Source organism: Cyprinus carpio, unplaced genomic scaffold, assembly GCF_018340385.1.
Source record: "Cyprinus carpio isolate SPL01 unplaced genomic scaffold, ASM1834038v1 S000006514, whole genome shotgun sequence".
Taxonomy (NCBI): Eukaryota; Metazoa; Chordata; class Actinopteri; order Cypriniformes; family Cyprinidae; genus Cyprinus; species Cyprinus carpio.
The window spans coordinates 222,394-241,680 of NW_024879182.1; the positions used below are offsets into that span (position 1 = coordinate 222,394).

At 37.0% G+C, this 19,287-nt stretch overlaps 1 protein-coding gene across 1 annotated transcript; it reads right to left on the bottom strand.

Moving 5' to 3' along the window:
* Window positions 1–1,780: 1,780 nt before the first annotated feature.
* LOC122143830 lies at window positions 1,781–10,901 on the bottom strand. Its single transcript, XM_042754426.1, has 5 exons — window positions 10,623–10,901; window positions 3,820–4,192; window positions 3,146–3,734; window positions 2,636–2,952; window positions 1,781–2,195 (listed from the first exon to the last, which is right to left on the bottom strand). The coding sequence occupies exons 1-4, from the start codon at window positions 10,704–10,706 to the stop codon at window positions 2,853–2,855; spliced, it is 1,146 nt and encodes a 381-aa protein (XP_042610360.1). The 5' UTR covers window positions 10,707–10,901; the 3' UTR covers window positions 1,781–2,195; window positions 2,636–2,852.
* Window positions 10,902–19,287: the final 8,386 nt, after the last annotated feature.

Genomic DNA, 19,287 nt, shown 5'->3' on the forward strand with positions numbered 1-19,287 from the left:
ATTAAACCATGTTAAGTGTTTTTCTTATAATCTAAAATTAACGGTGGAAGGAAAACGCTTAACGATTGTCGTTAAATACAGGCCTAACGTTACAGCTAATCACAGTCTGTTTGATTCTGGAGTGTAAAGTTTTAAATAACATTATAAAGAATAAATAGTTAAATAAAATTACATTACAATATCACTCACCGGAAAAAAATGGATCCCAGACTTGGACGGTCTGTTAATACAATTAACCGCACAACAAGATATTTTATTTGATAATTTTAAGAAATAATCACAAAAACAAACATAGACTGTTTAAAACAAAAGCAGAAACATGGCAGAGATGACAAGTTCAGTGGCTGAGATTGACGTGACGGCTAACAGACAGCAGCGGCAATCCACCTGTCACTCAAGTGGCCACGCCCTTAATTATGCAGAACTTTAAGGCTTAATATAATTTAAACGGCTGAGTTATAAAAAATTCACCCCCCTCACAGTTGTCATGAAGGGCAAAATTAGCTATATAGACCAAAATAATTTTTTGAACCAGGCTTTAAACGTTTTTTTCTGCTGTAAAGTTGGGTATTTTAACATGGGGAGTCTATGGGATTGACTCTCTTTTGCAGCCAGCCTCAAGCGGCCAGTCGATGAATTGCAGTTTTAGTCACTTCTTTGTTGGCCTCACGAGAGAGAGCAGGAGGCTGCCGCTCGGTGTAAACACATTTGGCAAAAACACTCTTTCTGATTCTGAAATTATATCTATTTCCCCCCCAAAAAAAGTAGTTTATTCCATTTATTATGTCTCAACCCCAGTGTATTGAAAGAAACTACACAGTATCAATATTAAATGATCACTGTTTTCTGTAGTAACACCACCAAATTACTGAATGTGAATATCAGACTAACTGAAACCGTTTTGAAGACATAATTGTGTTTTTGTGAAGAATCATCTGACTGGTGTTCATCACATGAATGAAAACTGTACTGTTTATAGTCTTCCATAAAAAGTGTCTTAGGTATACGTTATAAATGATCAGAGATGGGTATAACATGTTACACAGTAACTTACTGTATTCTGCTTTACTTTTCCTGGTTACATTCAATTCTTTAAGCACCACACTTATGCAGAGATGTATAAAGTACTATAGACCCATACTTGAGTAAAAGTACAAGTGCTCTATCAAAAAAGTGACTTGAGTAGAAGTTGAAGTGCTCTTTAAGCACCACACTTAAGTAGAAGTACTAAAGTATTCAACATTTTTTGTACTTAAGTATTGCAAGTAGTCTATTTTAAAATGTACTAAAGTACTGAAAGTAAAAAGTACAAGTATTGTGTTATGTAGTTATTAAAGAAAGTAGTCAAAAGTTTGAACATATTGTTTTTATTATTTCAAATGATTAACCTAAAGGACAATCACAATTCCTTTGACTGTAACTTTTTGTAAAAAAAAAAAAAGATTAAGTATGTCCCTTCCCCCTTAAAAGCATCCCCTCCCTTCTCTTCCCCTGCTTGTTTTTTTTTTTTCTCCACAGCTTATTACCTTCTTAAACTAGTGTGCATAAAGCAGTCCTTTTTGGAAGTTACACATTTCCTTTTCACCCTCAACTTGTTAGGGCAACTAAAAGATCTCAAAAGCCAGTAGGCCACATTCAAGTATTTCTTATGTAAAAACAAAAGTGATTAGAGCACCTAAAAACACTGAGCTTAAATATTTATAAACAAAAACAGATCAAATATGCCCCTTCCCCTTTAAAGCATCTCTACCCTCTCTTCCCTCCTTGTCTCTACAGCATATCTCCACAGCTTATTCCCTTCTTAAACTGGTATGCATAAAGCAGTCGTATTTAGGAAGTTAGAAATCTTTGGTTTATTCTCAAAAGTAGTTGGTTTTCAAAATTGAACGTATTCAGTCTCGCTCTTCTAGGGCTAAAGACTAATCCTGCGATACTAAAAAGCCTCTCGCAGGCTGCTGATGCTGGAAGGGGTGTGTTTAACTTAACAGACAACTTGCACACAGCTGGAAAAGACTTGAGCAAGTCCATGTTATCTGCTGAACATGACAAGTACGCATCTAGCTGTTTGGCGCTGTCTTGTGCCTTCGAACCCTGCATGCCAGAAAAGAAGTCATCTTCATCAGATGAGCTGGACCTGTTGACCTCACTGGACTGTAACGAGGGGTCTTCAATGCTTCGTTTGATATAGTCCATTCCTGAAATATAAGAGTGTGTTATAAACAATAATAATAGTTTCAACCCATCATGACAGTAACCACAGATTTGACATGATGACATTGTCAGTAAATGATTTGAATGGAAATGACAACTTTATACTTCAAATAATTCCCTTAAACAAAAAGCCTTTTGCAGCATTTAGAGCCTGGCAGACCTTAGACAGGAAGGCTTGGCTGCCATACTACAAGGCTAAAGAGGAAGGCTCCCATACCACATCATTTCTCACTCTAACATCATAATGCCCTGTTTATAGGTATGTTTGCAATATCTTATATACAGGACAAGCTCATGTGTGTTTCTATATAAAAAAAAAAAAAATTCAAAGTATCCCCAATTTTTGAGCGGTACTGTATGTGTGACTTGTGATTGCAAATTGGTAAAATACACAAATAATGCCCCCATACACTATATTTCTTACCTATTTTGATTGTCTCATCTTCCTGTGTCCAATTTGTCCTGAATTTTGGAAGCAGAATAGCAGCGGCCACCAGCTCTGGGTCTTCCATCATAGGGCCAAAGCGATTCTCAATGCCCACCTGCAAGGCATCCACAAGCGGCTTGCAGTACTTCAGCGACAGCTTGATCCTGTTCAGCTTGATTACCAGGAGCTTGACAGCTGGGAGCAGCCACCCCATCTAGACTTTGGTTTCAGCTTGCAAAATGTTAGTTGCTTGGGCGACTGGAGTCATGACAGCAGAATACTCTGACAGGAATGCAAGTTCAGCTGGATTAAACCTGTGAAGAAGACAAGAACATATAAACAATAAGAGACAAAAAACAGCATTGCTACATGATTGGATGATTATCATGCAATGAATTGGTACATCGTTCAATGTTAATCAAAAATTCAATGTTGTACAAGTAGACAATATGGACCAGAATTGAGTTTGAACAGAAAGAGTACCATATGAAACATTTTTAAACTTACATTGGAACCTTCAAATCTGTGCAGAAAACTCTCATTGTTGCCTCTCCCTTTTCTTTCACTATCCTGAGCAGTCTCTCCACAGCCATGAACACAGAGTTCCACCTTGTTGCATTTGGTCGCACAAGCTGGAGGGAGCAAGCATCTTCCACAGTTTCAGCTGCTGTTGAGGATCTTGAACACTTATTCCAAAGTGCATTGCACTTGCCAAATGTTGAGTAGTATAATTTCTTGTACGCGTCATTGGACACTGCCTTGCTGGCATCGACAGTGGCTATTAGGTTAAGAATGTGGCATGCACAACGCTGGTGCTTCGGGAGCTGGAACTCAAAACCATCATCCTCATCCAAAAGTGAAGATACATCGACAAACTCTACCTCCTCCTCATCTTTGTCTGCTTCTTCTTCCTCCTCCTCTTCCTCATGAACTAGAGCACCAGCATTGTTATTTCCATCTTCACCAAAGACTTTGAAGGCTTTAATGAAGTTGGAGCCATTGTCCGTGGTTGTTCTGACTATCTTCCCCCGAATGTCATACTCAGCATGGATATCATTAAGTGCATTTGCCAGAAGGGTCGAAAGTGTGAGAGCCTCTTAATCTTTTACAGGCCAGGGCCACTGAGCACCTTTTTAAAACTTTCCGGGTCCAGCCAGTGAGCCGTGACCCCAATGAACTACGCCGCCTGGCTGACCAGCAGTCAGTGGTTGTCGCGATGTGGTCAACAGTTTTCATGGCCTCAATAATCTTGATCTTCATCTGTTTGGCAGCATCATCAATCATAGATGTGAGTGTGATTCTTGTCATTATTTTGCTATTTGGCACCAGGTCTAACACAAAATCGCGGAAAGCTACTTGCTCTACAATGTTGAAAGGCTGAAGTCCTCGGACAACATACTTCATGATTGCATTGTCGATGGATCTCTGAGGCATTGTGTTCCAGCTACCCATTAAGGTGGCCTGCTTGATGGAAGGGGAGGGAATTACAGTCTTCTTCTTTCGCTTTGCAGATGTGAGTTCCTCGTATCTACTCAAGTGGCAGACATGCTTGCTCTGAAAAGAGACAAAAAAATATATAGTTTTACCTTCACAGAATGATAACGTGAGCAACATTATAGGTGAGTGTATTGTGTAATAACTGCTGTGACACTATTGATAAAAGCAAAATTAATTCAATTAATGTCAGTTATCCACCATAATTCTATATAAAAACAACTTAAGCAAGAAACCCCATAACCAAAGATCCTTCATGGATTCTGCTATAGTACTTCTCTGCAATTACTTGCAAAACCCTGTAGGCCTAACTTGATACAACCAACCATGCATCATGAGAAACAGGAGTGCGCGAAGACCACTTGAGATGCAGACAAGTTGAGATGCTTTGTTTGTTGTCAGCACTTTGATTTCATTACCAAAAAGTTTATTTTGACTAATAGTCCTAATTTTCTACCATATACAATTGAATAAAATTAACAGCTAGCTAACAGCAACTTGCTTTGCACTTTTTTTCTGTTTTCACCTCACTCCAGTCTAAACTAGGCTAAATTATTTTTTTAGGTCATTTTTCTACACATTGTCATATAAATAACCTGAAAATACTGTAGTTCATTAAGATTAAATCTTACTAACCACTCTTACTAAAAAAAATGGGGTAAGCACACTTATATTCTCATTTCAAGAGGTGTTCTGAGTAAATGATTTGTTTGTAAACACTTTACAATATGGTTTGATTTGTTAACATTACATTAGTTAATGTATTAGACTAATAACTAACATGAACTAACCATGATCAATACATTTGTTACTGTATTTATTCATCTTTGTTAATATTAGTTATAAAAATACAGCTGTTCATTGTTTGTATATGTTACTTCACAGTGCACATTAACTATGTAAACAAATAGAGAGCAATTTGAGAGCAAGACAGCGCTCGTGTTGTTTTATGACGGTGAATGCGCGCGCGCGGCCGGGGCGCTCGCGCTCTCTCTCTCTCGATGCTCGCTCGCTCGACTGCTGCGCCCTGACAAGCGCAGCAGTCATTCTATTCTACATCACTCACCGAACCAGAGATGTATAGTAACGAAGTAGAACTACTTCACTACTGTACTTAAGTACTAAAGGGCGGTATCTGTACTTTACTAGAGTATTATTTTTTTCTCCTACTTCCACTTTTACTTCAGTAAATATTTTCGATGAGTTTAATACTTTTACTCCGATATTTTTTTTATGTGCTGCATCGTTACTCGTTACAATTATAAAAATGTTACGAATCATACTGCCAGAACTGCACATTACCACTGCCAGAACGGTAGATGGCAGGTTTGATGAAGCTGGCACATCGAGCGAATAAAGCGATTAAGAAGACTTTACGTGCTCCCATTCTGCCTTTTGATCAGCTAAAAAGATGGACGAACCAAAAACACCACCTTCCACCCCTTCAACAACTTCAAGTGATCGTGGCTGTGAGAGTGAGGAAGGAGACCACCCCTGGCCCTACTTAGAGTCCATGTTCTTATATGTCGGAGTGAAAGATAATTCATATAGAATGAAGTGCTTACTCTGCCGCCCGAAAGGTTGTGAAATAATGGCCTTCAAAAATTTACCGTCGAATTTGAAGAAACATATCAAGGTAAGTTACAAATATCATCACAAAATCACACCAGCTTGAGCTATCAGTAAGCCCTTTTGCTAACTAGCGACATGCTGCGATGTGTCTTTTACGTTAACTAGCTGGCTATCATAAAGGCTATCACGCAGCGCGTTGAATGGTGTTTTTGTACCCATCACTAATGTCCAACTTTCTCTTATTTTATGACATAGCCTACTGTTGCCAAAAATAAAATCGTAGAGCATGTCTCCTTTGGTGCTGCTTAATCACACACCCGTTTTTATAGTGTAGTAGTGTTTTATAGGTTAATGGTAGTATAGATTGACACTGACATTAGTAATGCAGGAGTTTTCCTGCATTGAAATGTTTTTGGCAGCCGCCAAAAGCCTTATTTGTTCGGTGAGTGATGTAGAATAGAATGACTGCTGCGCTTGTCAGGGCGCATATAAGAACGAGCATCGAGAGAGAGAGAGAGCGAGAGCGCGAGCGCCCCGGCCGCGCGCGCGCATTCACCGTCATAAAACAACACGAGCGCTGTCTTGCTCTCAAATTGCTCTCGATTTGTTTACATAGTTAATGTGCACTGTGAAGTAACATATACAAACAATGAACAGCTGTATTTTTATAACTAATATTAACAAAGATGAATAAATACAGTAACAAATGTATTGATCATGGTTAGTTCATGTTAGTTATTAGTCTAATACATTAACTAATGTAATGTTAACAAATCAAACCATATTGTAAAGTGTTACAAACAAATCATTTACTCAGAACACCTCTTGAAATGAGAATATAAGTGTGCTTACCCCAACAGTATTTAGTAAGAGTGGTTAGTAAGATTTAATCTTAATGAACTACAGTATTTTCAGGTTATTTATATGACAATGTGTAGAAAAATGACCTAAAAAATAATTTAGCCTAGTTTAGACTGGAGTGAGGTGAAAACAGAAAAAAAGTGCAAAGCAAGTTGCTGTTAGCTAGCTGTTAATTTTATTCAATTGTATATGGTAGAAAATTAGACTATTAGTCAAAATAAAACTTTTTGGTAATGAAATCAAAGTGCTGACAACAAACAAAGCATCTCAACTTGTCTGCATCTCAAGTGGTCTTCGCGCACTCCTGTTTTCTCATGATTGCATGGTTGGTTGTATCAAGTTAGGCCTACAGGGTTTTGCAAGTAATTGCAGAGAAGTACTATAGCAGAATCCATGAAGGATCTTTGGTTATGGGGTTTCTTGCTTAAGTTGTTTTTATATAGAATTATGGTGGATAACTGACATTAATTGAATTAATTTTGCTTTTATCAATAGTGTCACAGCAGTTATTACACAATACACTCACCTATAATGTTGCTCACGTTATCATTCTGTGAAGGTAAAACTATATATATTTTTTTGTCTCTTTTCAGAGCAAGCATGTCTGCCACTTGAGTAGATACGAGGAACTCACATCTGCAAAGCGAAAGAAGAAGACTGTAATTCCCTCCCCTCTCCCATCAAGCAGGCCACCTTAATGGGTAGCTGGAACACAATGCCTCAGAGATCCATCGACAATGCAATCATGAAGTATGTTGTCCGAGGACTTCAGCCTTTCAACATTGTAGAGCAAGTAGCTTTCCCGCGATTTTGTGTTAGACCTGGTGCCAAATAGCAAAATAATGACAAGAATCACACTCACATCTATGATTGATGATGCTGCCAAACAGATGAAGATCAAGATTATTGAGGCCATGAAAACTGTTGACCACATCGCGACAACCACTGACTGCTGGTCAGCCAGGCGGCGTAGTTTCATTGGGGTCACGGCTCACTGGCTGGACCCGGAAAGTTTAAAAAGGTGCTCAGTGGCCCTGGCCTGTAAAAGATTAAGAGGCTCTCACACTTTCGACCTTCTGGCAAATGCACTTAATGATATCCATGCTGAGTATGACCATTCGGGGGAAGATAGTCAGAACAACCACGGACAATGGCTCCAACTTCATTAAAGCCTTCAAAGTCTTTGGTGAAGATGGAAATAACAATGCTGTTGCTCTAGTTCAGGAGGAAGAGGAGGAGGAAGAAGAAGCAGACAAAGATGAGGAGGAGGTAGAGTTTGTCGATGTATCTTCACTTTTGGATGAGGATGATGGTTTTGAGTTCCAGCTCCCGAAGCACCAGCGTTGTGCATGCCACATTCTTAACCTAATAGCCACTGCCGATGCCAGCAAGGCAGTGTCCAATGACGCGTACAAGAAATTATACTACTCAACATTTGGCAAGTGCAATGCACTTTGGAATAAGTGTTCAAGATCCCCAACAGCAGCTGAAACTGTGGAAGATGCTTGCTCCCTCCAGCTTGTGCGACCAAATGCAACAAGGTGGAACTCTGTGTTTCATGGCTGTGGAGAGACTGCTCAGGATAGTGAAAGAAAAGGGAGAGGCAACAATGAGAGTTTTCTGCACAGATTTGAAGGTTCCAATGTAAGTTTAAAAATGTTTCATATGGTAGTCCTTCTGTTCAAACTCAATTCTGGTCCATATTGTCTACTTGTACAACATTGAATTTTTGATTAACATTGAACGATGTACCAATTCATTGCATGATAATCATCCAATCATGTAGCAATGCTGTTTTTTGTCTCTTATTGTTTATATGTTCTTGTCTTCTTCACAGTTTTAATCCAGCTGAACTTGCATTCCTGTCAGAGTATTCTGCTGTCATGACTCCAGTCGCCCAAGCAACTAACATTTTGCAAGCTGAAACCAATGTCCAGATGGGGTGGCTGCTCCCAACTGTCAAGCTCCTGAAAAATCAAGCTGAACCAGGGCTGTCGCTACAGGGCTGAAACTAGTTGATTAAAATATGATCAATATCAAACGACCGATCTAAACCACCCTAAAAAGACGGAAGACCCAGAGCTGGTGGCCGCTGCTATTCTGCTTCCAAAATTCAGGACAAATTGGACACAGGAAGATGAGACAATCAAAATAGGTAAGAAATATAGTGGTATGGGGTGCATTATTTGTGTATTTTACCAATTTGCAATCACAAGTCACACATACAGTACCGCTCAAAAATTGGGGATTACTTTGAATTTTTTTATTTTTTTATATGGAAACACACATGAGCTTGTCCTGTATATAAGATATTGCAAACATGCCTATAAACAGGGCATTATGATGCTAGAGTGAGAAATGATGTGGTATGGGAGCCTTCCTCTTTAGCCTTGTAGTATGGCAGCCAAGCCTTCCTGTCTAAGGTCTGCCAGGCTCTAAATGCTGCAAAAGGCTTTTTGTTTAAGGGAATTATTTGAAGTATAAAGTTGTCATTTCCATTCAAATCATTTACTGACAATGTCATCATGTCAAATCTGTGGTTACTGTCATGATGGGTTGAAACTATTATTATTGTTTATAACACACTCTTATATTTCAGGAATGGACTATATCAAACGAAGCATTGAAGACCCCTCGTTACAGTCCAGTGAGGTCAACAGGTCCAGCTCATCTGATGAAGATGACTTCTTTTCTGGCATGCAGGGTTCGAAGGCACAAGACAGCGCCAAACAGCTAGATGCGTACTTGTCATGTTCAGCAGATAACATGGACTTGCTCAAGTCTTTTCCAGCTGTGTGCAAGTTGTCTGTTAAGTTAAACACACCCCTTCCAGCATCAGCAGCCTGCGAGAGGCTTTTTAGTATCGCAGGATTATAGCCCTAGAAGAGCGAGACTGAATACGTTCAATTTTGAAAAACCAACTACTTTTGAGAATAAACCAAAGATTTCTAACTTCCTAAATACGACTGCTTTATGCATACCAGTTTAAGAAGGGAATAAGCTGTGGAGAAAAAAAAAAGCACAAGGAGGGAAGAGAGGGTAGAGATGCTTTAAAGGGGAAGGGGCATATTTGATCTGTTTTTGTTTTACAAATATTTAAGCTCAGTGTTTTTAGGTGCTCTAATCACTTTTGTTTTTACATAAAAATACTTGAATGTGGCCTACTGGCTTTTGAGATCTTTTAGTTGCCCTAACAAGTTGAGGGTGAAAAGGAAATGGGTAACTTCCAAAAATGACTGCTTTATGCACACTAGTTTAAGAAGGAAATAAGCTGTGGAGAAAAAAAAAACAAGCAGGGAAGAGAAGGGAGGGATGCTTTAAAGGGGGAAGGGACATACTTAATCTGTTTTTTGTTTACAAAAAGTTACAGTCAAAGGAATTGTGATTGTCCTTTAGGTTAATCATTTGAAATGGTAAAAACACAATATGTTCAAACTTTTGACTACTTTCTTTAATAACTACATAACACAATACTTGTACTTTTACTTTTAGTACTTTAGTACATTTTAAAATAGACTACTTGCAATACTTAAGTACAAAAAATGTTGAATACTTTAGTACTTCTACTTAAGTGTGGTGCTTTAAGAGCACTTCAACTTCTACTCAAGTCACTTTTTTGATAGAGCACTTGTACTTTTACTCAAGTCTGGGTCTCTAGTACTTTATACATCTCTGAACCGAACAAATAAGGCTTTGGCGGCTGCCAAAAACATTTCAATGCAGGAAAACTCCTGCATTACTTATGTCAGTGTCAATCTATACTACCATTAACCTATAAAAACACTACTACACTATAAAAACGGGTGTGTGATTAAGCAGCACCAAAGGAGACATGCTCTACGATTTATTTTTGGCAACAGTAGGCTATGTCATAAGATAAGAGAAAGTTGACATTAGTGATGGGTCAAAAACACCATTCAACGTGCTGCGTGACAGCCTTTATGATAGCCAGCTAACTTAGTTAACGTTAAGCGAACACCGCAACATGTCGCTAGTTAGCAAAAGGGCTTACTGATAGCTCAAGCTGGTGTGATTTGTGACGATATTTGTAACTTACCTTGATATGTTTCTTCAAATTCGACGGTGAATTTTTGAAGGCCATTATTTCACAACCTTTCGGGCGGCAGAGTAAGCACTTCATTCTATATGAATTATCTTTCACTCCGACATATAAGAACAAGACATATAAGACTCTAAGTAGGGCCAGGGGTGGTCTCCTTCCTCACTCTCACAGCCACGATCACTTGAAGTTGAAGGGGTGGAAGGTGGTGTTTTTGGTTCGTCCATCTTTTTAGCTGATCAAAAGGCAGAATGGGAGCACGCGAAGTCTTCTTAATCGCTTTGGAATGATTCGTAACAATCTTAAAAAAACAACCAATATACAGTTCTGGCAGCTCCTATCACGATCGGAATATAATTATTCGCAACACCTCAACAAATCCAACTATCAACGATGCAGCACAGAGTAAAAGTATTAAACTCAGCGAAAATATGTACTGAAGTAAAAGTGGAAGTAGGAGAAAAAAATAATACTCTAGTAAAGTACAGATACCGCCTTTTAGTACTTAAGTACAGTAGTGAAGTAGATCTACTTCGTTACTATACATCTCTGTTATTAATAACCACCTCCTCCTTATTATTAATCATCCTCACCACCCTTCCGCCTCATCATACTATATTATTCCTTACTACCACAAGAAGCACTTCACAACAAATAATATCATCATTTCGTTATCTGCCCTATTTGAGTTCTAGTCTGTTCTGTTCTCCCTGGTCTGGAATTGTTAATGTCAGCCTTGCTACGTGTGGTTTCCTGTGGCCTTAGATGTTATTAAGGACTGTTTATTTGAATTGGACTATGCATCTCCTCGTTCCTCGCTCCGTGCTCCTCACAGGAGCAACTCTTGACAGTAATGTGTTACAATTTAACCTCTTAAGACCCGAGATTTAAGTTTTAGGAAAAAATTTTTTTTATGTCTTTACATTGTTTAGAGCATTAAAAATAATGTAAAAAAAAAATTTAAAAGATATTTCATAAGTTATGCCATGTCCTCGGTAGAGGACATCGGGACTCAATTTCTTTAAAAAAAATAAAAAGACATGAATGAACATGCACAGGCAAAAAATCACAGTTTTTAAAATCACCAATACATTTTTAGTTTTCAAGATTTTTTTTTTTTTTTTTACCAAACTTTGTATAAAGATGATTCTCAATTATTTTATAACAGAATGATTTATATACAATTTTTCTTTCTGCAAAATGTGTGTAAAATGACCATAAATGGGTTTTTCTCATTATATACAATGTATCCATAAACTAAATCTAATTTGCTTATTAATAGGGTGACCATTTGCGCCGTTCATATGGGACACGTCCCGCCCAGGATTTTTAATATTGCCTAAAACATCCAAAGCAGTTTGACCAATAACATGCAGGTATTATACATAATCGACAATCGTGGGGCAGCGCGTGAAAAGGTGAGATCTACAGGAAACAATCAAAGCGATGCAAATATGCGCACGTGTTTGTTCGTTCGTTTGACTTGAAGCGTCACTGCTCAAAAAAAATAAAAAAAATAAATTACAGCAGGTGCGACAGCGATCCGAAAGCATAAGGAGCCGTCTGCTCTGCTCTCTAGCTCTCATGAATGTCACACAACGATCGACCTGCAAACAGCCAAAACCTGGATATTTTAGGCAATATTAAAATCCTGGCCGGGACGTGTCCCGTATGAACGGCGCATATGGTCACCCTACTTATTAATGTGTTTTTGGGGCAACATGTAATGAAAAAATAAGTGCAATAATTGACAAGATTTTCAAAATAATATGTAATATTTCATGGATTATTGAAATATAATTTCTTTCCCTATTCATTTGTTGTGTCTCCCAAAATGCGTAATAAAATGCTTTTTAGTCTCGGTGTCCTCATATGAGGGGACATGTATGAAATCAACGTCCTGTTTTTTAACAGAAAGTTCCATATTTTGATTTGAAACCCCCATAACATTTTCCTGGAGATGTTGATTATGACACACAATTTAAAAATTTGACAGATTTAAGTTATAATTACAAAATATTATATTTCCATAAGACTTTCACTAAATTAATATCAGACAAATTTGAAGACCAAGGAGAGGGAGTGGTCCTGGTGAAACATAAAGGTGCTGGTCATATAATTATAATATCATCAAAAAGTTGATTTATTTCACTAATTCCATTCAAAAAGTGAAACTTGTGTATTATATTCATTCATTACACACAGACTGATATATTTAAAAAAAAAAATTCTTTTAATTTTGATGATTATAACTGACAACTAAGGAAAATCCCAAATTCAGTATCTCAGAAAATTAGAATATTGCGAAAAGGTTCAATATTGAAGACACCTGGTGCCACACTCGAATCAGTTAATTAACTCAAAACACCTGCAAAGGCCTTTAAAAATGGTCTCTCAGATCTAGTTCTGTAGGCTACACAATCATGGGGAAGACTGTTCGACTTGACAGTTGTCCAAAAAGACGACCATTGACACCTTGCACAAGGAGGGCAAGACACAAACTAGGTCATTGCAAAAGAGGCTGGCTGTTCACCAGAGCTCTGTGTCCAAGCACATTAACAGAGAGGCCGAAGGGAAGGAAAGATGTGTGATAGAAAAAAAATGGTACAAGCAATAGGGATAACTGCACCCCCTGCGAGAGGATTGTGAAACACAAACCCATTCAAAAATGTGGGGAGATTCACAAAGAGTGGACTGCAGCTGGAGGTCAGTGCTTCAAGAACCCCTACACACAGACGTATGCAAGACATGGGTTTCAGCTGCGCATTCCTTGTGTCAAGCCACTCTTGAACAACCAGACAGTTCGTCAAGAACAATCTCGCTTCAAAAAGGACTGGAACTGCTGCTGAGTGGTCCAGTTATGTTCTCTGATGAAAAGTAAATTTTTGCATTTCCGTTGGAAATCATGGGTCCCAGAGTTCTGGAGGAAGATGAGGAGAGGCACCAGAATCCATGTTGCTGTGAAGTCCAGTGTAAAGTTCCCACAGTCAGTGATGGTTTGGGTGACATGTCATCTGCTGAACTAATCCCATGGAAAATCTATGGGCTATTGTGTGAAGAGGAAGATGCGATATGCCAGACCAAGAATGCAGAAGAGCTGAAGGCCACTATCAGAGCAACCTGGGCTCTCGTACACCTACCTGAGCATGTGCCACAGACTGATCGACTCCATGCCATGCCGCATTCCTGCAGTAATTCAGGCAAAAGGAGCCCCAACTAAGTATTGAGTGCTGTACATGCTCATACTTTTCATGTTTATACTTTTCAGTTGGCCAAGATTTCTAAAAATCCTTTCTTTGTATTGGTCTTAAGTAATATTCTAATTTTCCGAGATACGGAATTGGGATTTTCCTTAGTTGTGAGTTATAATTATCAAAAATTAAAAATAAACATTTGAAATATATCAGTCTGTCTGTAATGAATGAATATAATACACAAGTTCCACTTTTTGACCTGGAATTAGTGAAATATAAATCAACTTTTTGATCATATTCTAATTATATTGACCAGACCTGTATATGGGCAAATGTCAGTCTCAATTCTCACAATAAGAAGGGGAAAAAAACTCTTAAATTAATAAAGACAACCCTTTTGATGATGTAATCTGCACTCTTAAAATATCATTCTTCTATTTAAGTGCTAGATTTAATATGAAATGCAGCTGGGTGATATAAATAATGCAATTGTGTGTAGTATATAATATATCTATATATATATATATATATATATATATATATATTATATATTATATAATAAAACTTTGTGCACAGTATATATAATCGAACTGTTCACATTTCACACCGTATCCTATTTGCATTAGTCCTGCCCGCTTGTTGCTCGTGTGATATATGTAACGTTATATGATATAAACTCATACGGGGCATTTTTTTACCCCCATAATCTTAAAAATTGGGGGGTTTTTTTTGCAAGCCCTGTTAATTTCCTACGTATGCTACAATGTTGTTATCGATTGATCTTAACTTGTATTTGCTTTCTAGAATATTTAAAAAAATATTGAGTGGTCCTTTAACAATAAGTGCAAATAGGCCGCTTGTTGGCAGAAGCTACTTATGCTTACTCTGTCCACCAATATCTTGGATAGACAATACGACAAAAGATTTACCACAATATAAGTAAATTTATTTCATGATATCTATCTATGTACACACACAAACACAAACACACACTTTCTAGCTACATAGTGATTTTTTTATATATAAAAAGAAGCAATACAAACCACAAGACAAACATATATACAGATTAAAATATTAAATAAACTCGTTTTTGTTTTATTTCAGTAGGTTTAAAACATGTATACATTTATTTATCACATCTTTTGTTGTTCGATTGACATTGAGACAGACATTTAATTAGGCTGAAGACCCTTTAAGACCAAATGAATGACCAAATGATTAATATACTAAGACATATCAAGTTTTCAATCCACCTGTTTGCGTGCACTTAAGCCATAACCGACTGTATTGACGTGAGATACTCCCCACGATGGACATTTTGACAGCTGTGTGTGTATTTGAAATTAAGGCGCAATATGAGAACTGATTGCAGAACTGGAAATCAAGCGGGCACGGTGGCCGATAGAGTGTGTTTCTGATGTGTGTCATTCAGCGTGATTCCGCCTATCTATCCCGCCTCGCTCATTTACTGCAAGTTAATCACTAACGAATTGTGATTGGATGGTACTTTTGTTCTACAACAAACTTTGTTACCTTTTAGGCTGTTCTTGCGTTTTCTTGCCCTGACAGAACACCTTCTACTACTTGCTTCTGATAACCTAGTCATAAAGAAATTTTTGAAATACGGGACTAAACATTTATTATTATTATTTTTTTTTTAATAAGTCCTGACAACTAAAAATAGAACGCTGAAATACAGGGAAACTGTCCCAAGGAAAACGGACGTCTGGCCACCCTATGTATAATGTATTTTAATGTACTACAATTATGCAGATATCTGCCATTTTGCACATAAATTTGGCACTAAGTAGTATCTAACTACATAGCATTACTATTTTTCACTTATTGCAAAGGAAATATTGCTTTTTGTACATATAGTAAATAGAATCTGTCTTTATTTGCACTTCGTGTAAATAGCATATCGCTAAAGAAAATAATATTTTCACTAAGTGTAAATGGAATGCATATCTATTTGCACTTAGCTGCTGCCTCAAAATATTTGATCTGAGTGAACACGTTTTCAAATATGCATTTATTTAATATTTAATTAATTCAATTTAAAATATACGTGTTATTTCCCGTGCTGGCTGGTATGCTGGAAATCTCTGAAAACACCTCTAATGTGTGTAATCAGAAGTATCCTGTACCCGAAAAATCTCTGTGCATCTCGAGTGTATGGGTGTGTACGGGATTCCACACACATAAACTGCGAAATTGTTGCACATGGGTCGTACACCTTAAGTGTCACTGGAATTTTACAAAATGTCTGATTTATCCTGGAAATTACCCTTTCATGCAGTGACTCCTTTGAAGTATTCTCCAGCATCTACTCGTCCCTTCCTGCCTTAGTGTACGTGACAGTTTTGATAATTTCTAACCATTTTCATAATTATATATATTTTTGAATTTGTAGTTTTAATTGCAACTCTCAAGTACATAAAAATCATGACGTGTATGAAAATGATCCGAAGGCAAGATAAAATAAATTGTATATAATTAATCATCAGCTAATGGTCTAAGTTATAGGGAGTTCATTTTCTTGCCACAAAACTCAATATTACAATTATGCATATAAGGCAGTTTTACATTAACTTCTAAATCTAATATAAGATTATCATAACCGTTTAAGTAAAATATATAATGGAATATAAAGGCCAATAATTAGGCCTAACAATTTTGTGTTATAACTAGTATTAAATTGGAAGGGATTATTGCACTTGAACTGATACGGATCTCTCACGACCATCAAAAAACATCAAACGGCATTAATGTTTTTAAGTTTTTTAATTGGGGGGTGGGGGGGTGGGGGGGTGGACAGAATTGGAAAGATGAAGTTGGTTTTCTTATTAAAATGAGCAAGTTTCAAATTAAGCTACACAGATGCGTGGTTAAAACAACATGGGCTATGTTACGTACTCATGCATACCAAACCAAAATCTGTTTTTAAAATATAAATATATACTGTAAAGCCTTAGTTACTTGCTAAGTTGTGTATTTAGTAGAGTTAAAACAGAGATCCACTTGAGAGCATTTAAAAACTTGTGTAAGTTATTTACAACAAATATTTTACATTTATACACAGTTTTACACTTTCCCAGAGTGGTTGTAATATGAGTATATAGTGTTTTGGGCCAAATGCCAATAGAGATGAAATGGTTTGTATTACAGGAATCTAATTGTAGACGTTTGCTTCTATAACTATGGGTTCAAGTTGTTGACTCTTGTGCTCTTCTTGTGTCTTGCATCACATTTGCAATGCTCAAACAACTTTTCTACCGTACTGCTTTTCCACTTTGACTCAAATATATATTTTGGCACAATATTTGGGACTTCTGTGTACTTTCTCTTAGAGTATCTTCTGTCTTCTCTATATAACTCTACAATAGAGAGACTCAAAGTGACCATTAAAAGCATCAGCAGGCTGTTCATTAGCACACATTCAGTCTTCAGTACAGTCATCAGCTGTCTGCAAACAGTCTTGTGTCTGCAAATAGCAGTAGTTAACAACCTTATAGACGTGATTTTTGGAAAGTCTCAAGATCGTTATGATCATATGTATTCTCAGACACAATGCTTGAGGTGGAACTGTGGGCTGGGTGATCATCATATAGCTGGTTTGTGGCTGAAGTTACAGTTTCTGTCAGACTCTACGTGACTCAAACCCACGTTGAAATTTTTTCTAAGAAATTCAAGTGCTTCATTTGTTGACATCTAAATAAACATTATTTATTATTTCAAAGACATTTAATGACTAAAACACTAAAATACATTAACAAAAGTAGTGGTAACACTTTATTTTAAGGTGTCCTGTTACATATGTTACATGTAGTTACTATTATAATAACAATATAAATAATGCACAATTACATGCAAGTAACACTAAGCCAATCTCTTCACCTAACCCTAAACAAATAGTAAGTCCATAGTTAATTCATATTACTTAGTACTACATGTATAGTTACACTGTTTAAAAAGGACATCTTAAAATAAAGTTGTAAGTTAAAGTAGCTTAAGGGTCAGAGATGAAGTAGAAGAAGCAGCATCTTAACCTTTAACATGTTTCTCCACTGTACGTGAAAGCACACATTTTTGAGTTCCTGTACTTATAATGAGAAATGTGTTGAATTTAACCTGATTCACAGTGTAAGTGTTTTACTAAAAACATCAACTAGATATCATTTTGACCTTTCAGGTCACCATTAAATTATATAAGTAAGTGAATAAATATGTACATACATACAATGCATACTTAAATAAAACAAATATCGCCTCAGAACATCTGATTTGGGTTTGGTATATATTCTAAAAATAGTTGAATATATACAATTTTTCTCAACTTAAGCCTTCCATCTTTTACTGGAAACACATAAATAGTAGTTTTGCAGTCTGATTCATTTAGTATGCAGTCTATCTAGTTTATAAGGTGAAAGATGTTTGCAGTGTTTTATAAGTGCATGGATTAAAAGGACTTGGTCCTCATGCTGGAAAATCTGAATCAAGATATTTGTATGACATAGAAACCAAACATATAGAGTACATGACATTCTGCTTGTGTAAAACTACACGATTTCAGTTCTTTCTCATTCAAATGAGTTTCTGCTTTATCTGTCTGCTCCATTAACATGATGATGGTCCATCACTGTGAATCTCTGCTGTTCACGCTGGGAAGGGAAATGATCTTCAAAATGCTAATGAGCTCGTCAGCTCAGGATTTGGTCGCCTGTTTAGCTGCTCAGATCATTTAAAAGCCTCCACAGCTCACAGATTTCAGTAGATCTCTTCTGCAGCGACTGAAGTCACCTCAACAAACGCTCAGACTTATTTGCTTTCTGGAAAAAACCCGTTTGGAGATATTTGGACTCTGAAATGGCTTCTGAGAGGTAAATACTTTACTTTTGTTGTCTTGATAGTTTCCACTGAAACCATTCATTTATTAGCATTTGAACTGACCTCAGGTTTGTTGAACTAAGACTACACATAAAACTAAAAAAATAGTAATGAATGTATTGGTTTTTTTTTTTTTTTTTTTTTTTTTTTGTTTTTTTTTTTTTTTTTTTTTTTTTTTTTTTTAGACCTCCAAACACACAGACTGCTTCCAAACTCTTGTGTTGAACATCTTGCTTCTGGGTTTTTGTAGAAATCTAGAGAATGCACGGATTAAAAATGATCCAAAATGATGATTATAATTATTTTAAGAGAGTTATGTTTTTCTTATCAAACGTGGCATGTTTCCTTCACTTTTCTCCTCCAGGGCTCTTTCAGTGTAGAGCAGTGCTCGGCCGTCTTGCAGTCTGCTGAAAACGACGTCTTGACAAACATCGTGAACCTTATGGGTGAACTGGAGATAACGTCCGAGAAATGACGAGAGGAACAGAGAACTGATGCTGGTGTATTTCCTGGAGGCGTTTAGTGATGCTGTTGTTCCTCCAAGAGCCAGAAGTGGTGACAGAAAATGACTGTGAGTGACT

Bases quoted from the DNA above. Each gene is read 5' to 3' on its own strand.
- LOC122143830 (XM_042754426.1), bottom strand. From the start codon at position 10,706: ATGAAGTGCTTACTCTGCCGCCCGAAAGGTTGTGAAATAATGGCCTTC. The intron at 4,193-10,622 runs GTAAGTTACAAA...GTCTCTTTTCAG, and splicing joins ATTTGAAGAAACATATCAAG to AGCAAGCATGTCTGCCACTT. The intron at 3,735-3,819 runs GTAGTTCATTGG...TAAAAGATTAAG, and splicing joins CTGCTGGTCAGCCAGGCGGC to AGGCTCTCACACTTTCGACC.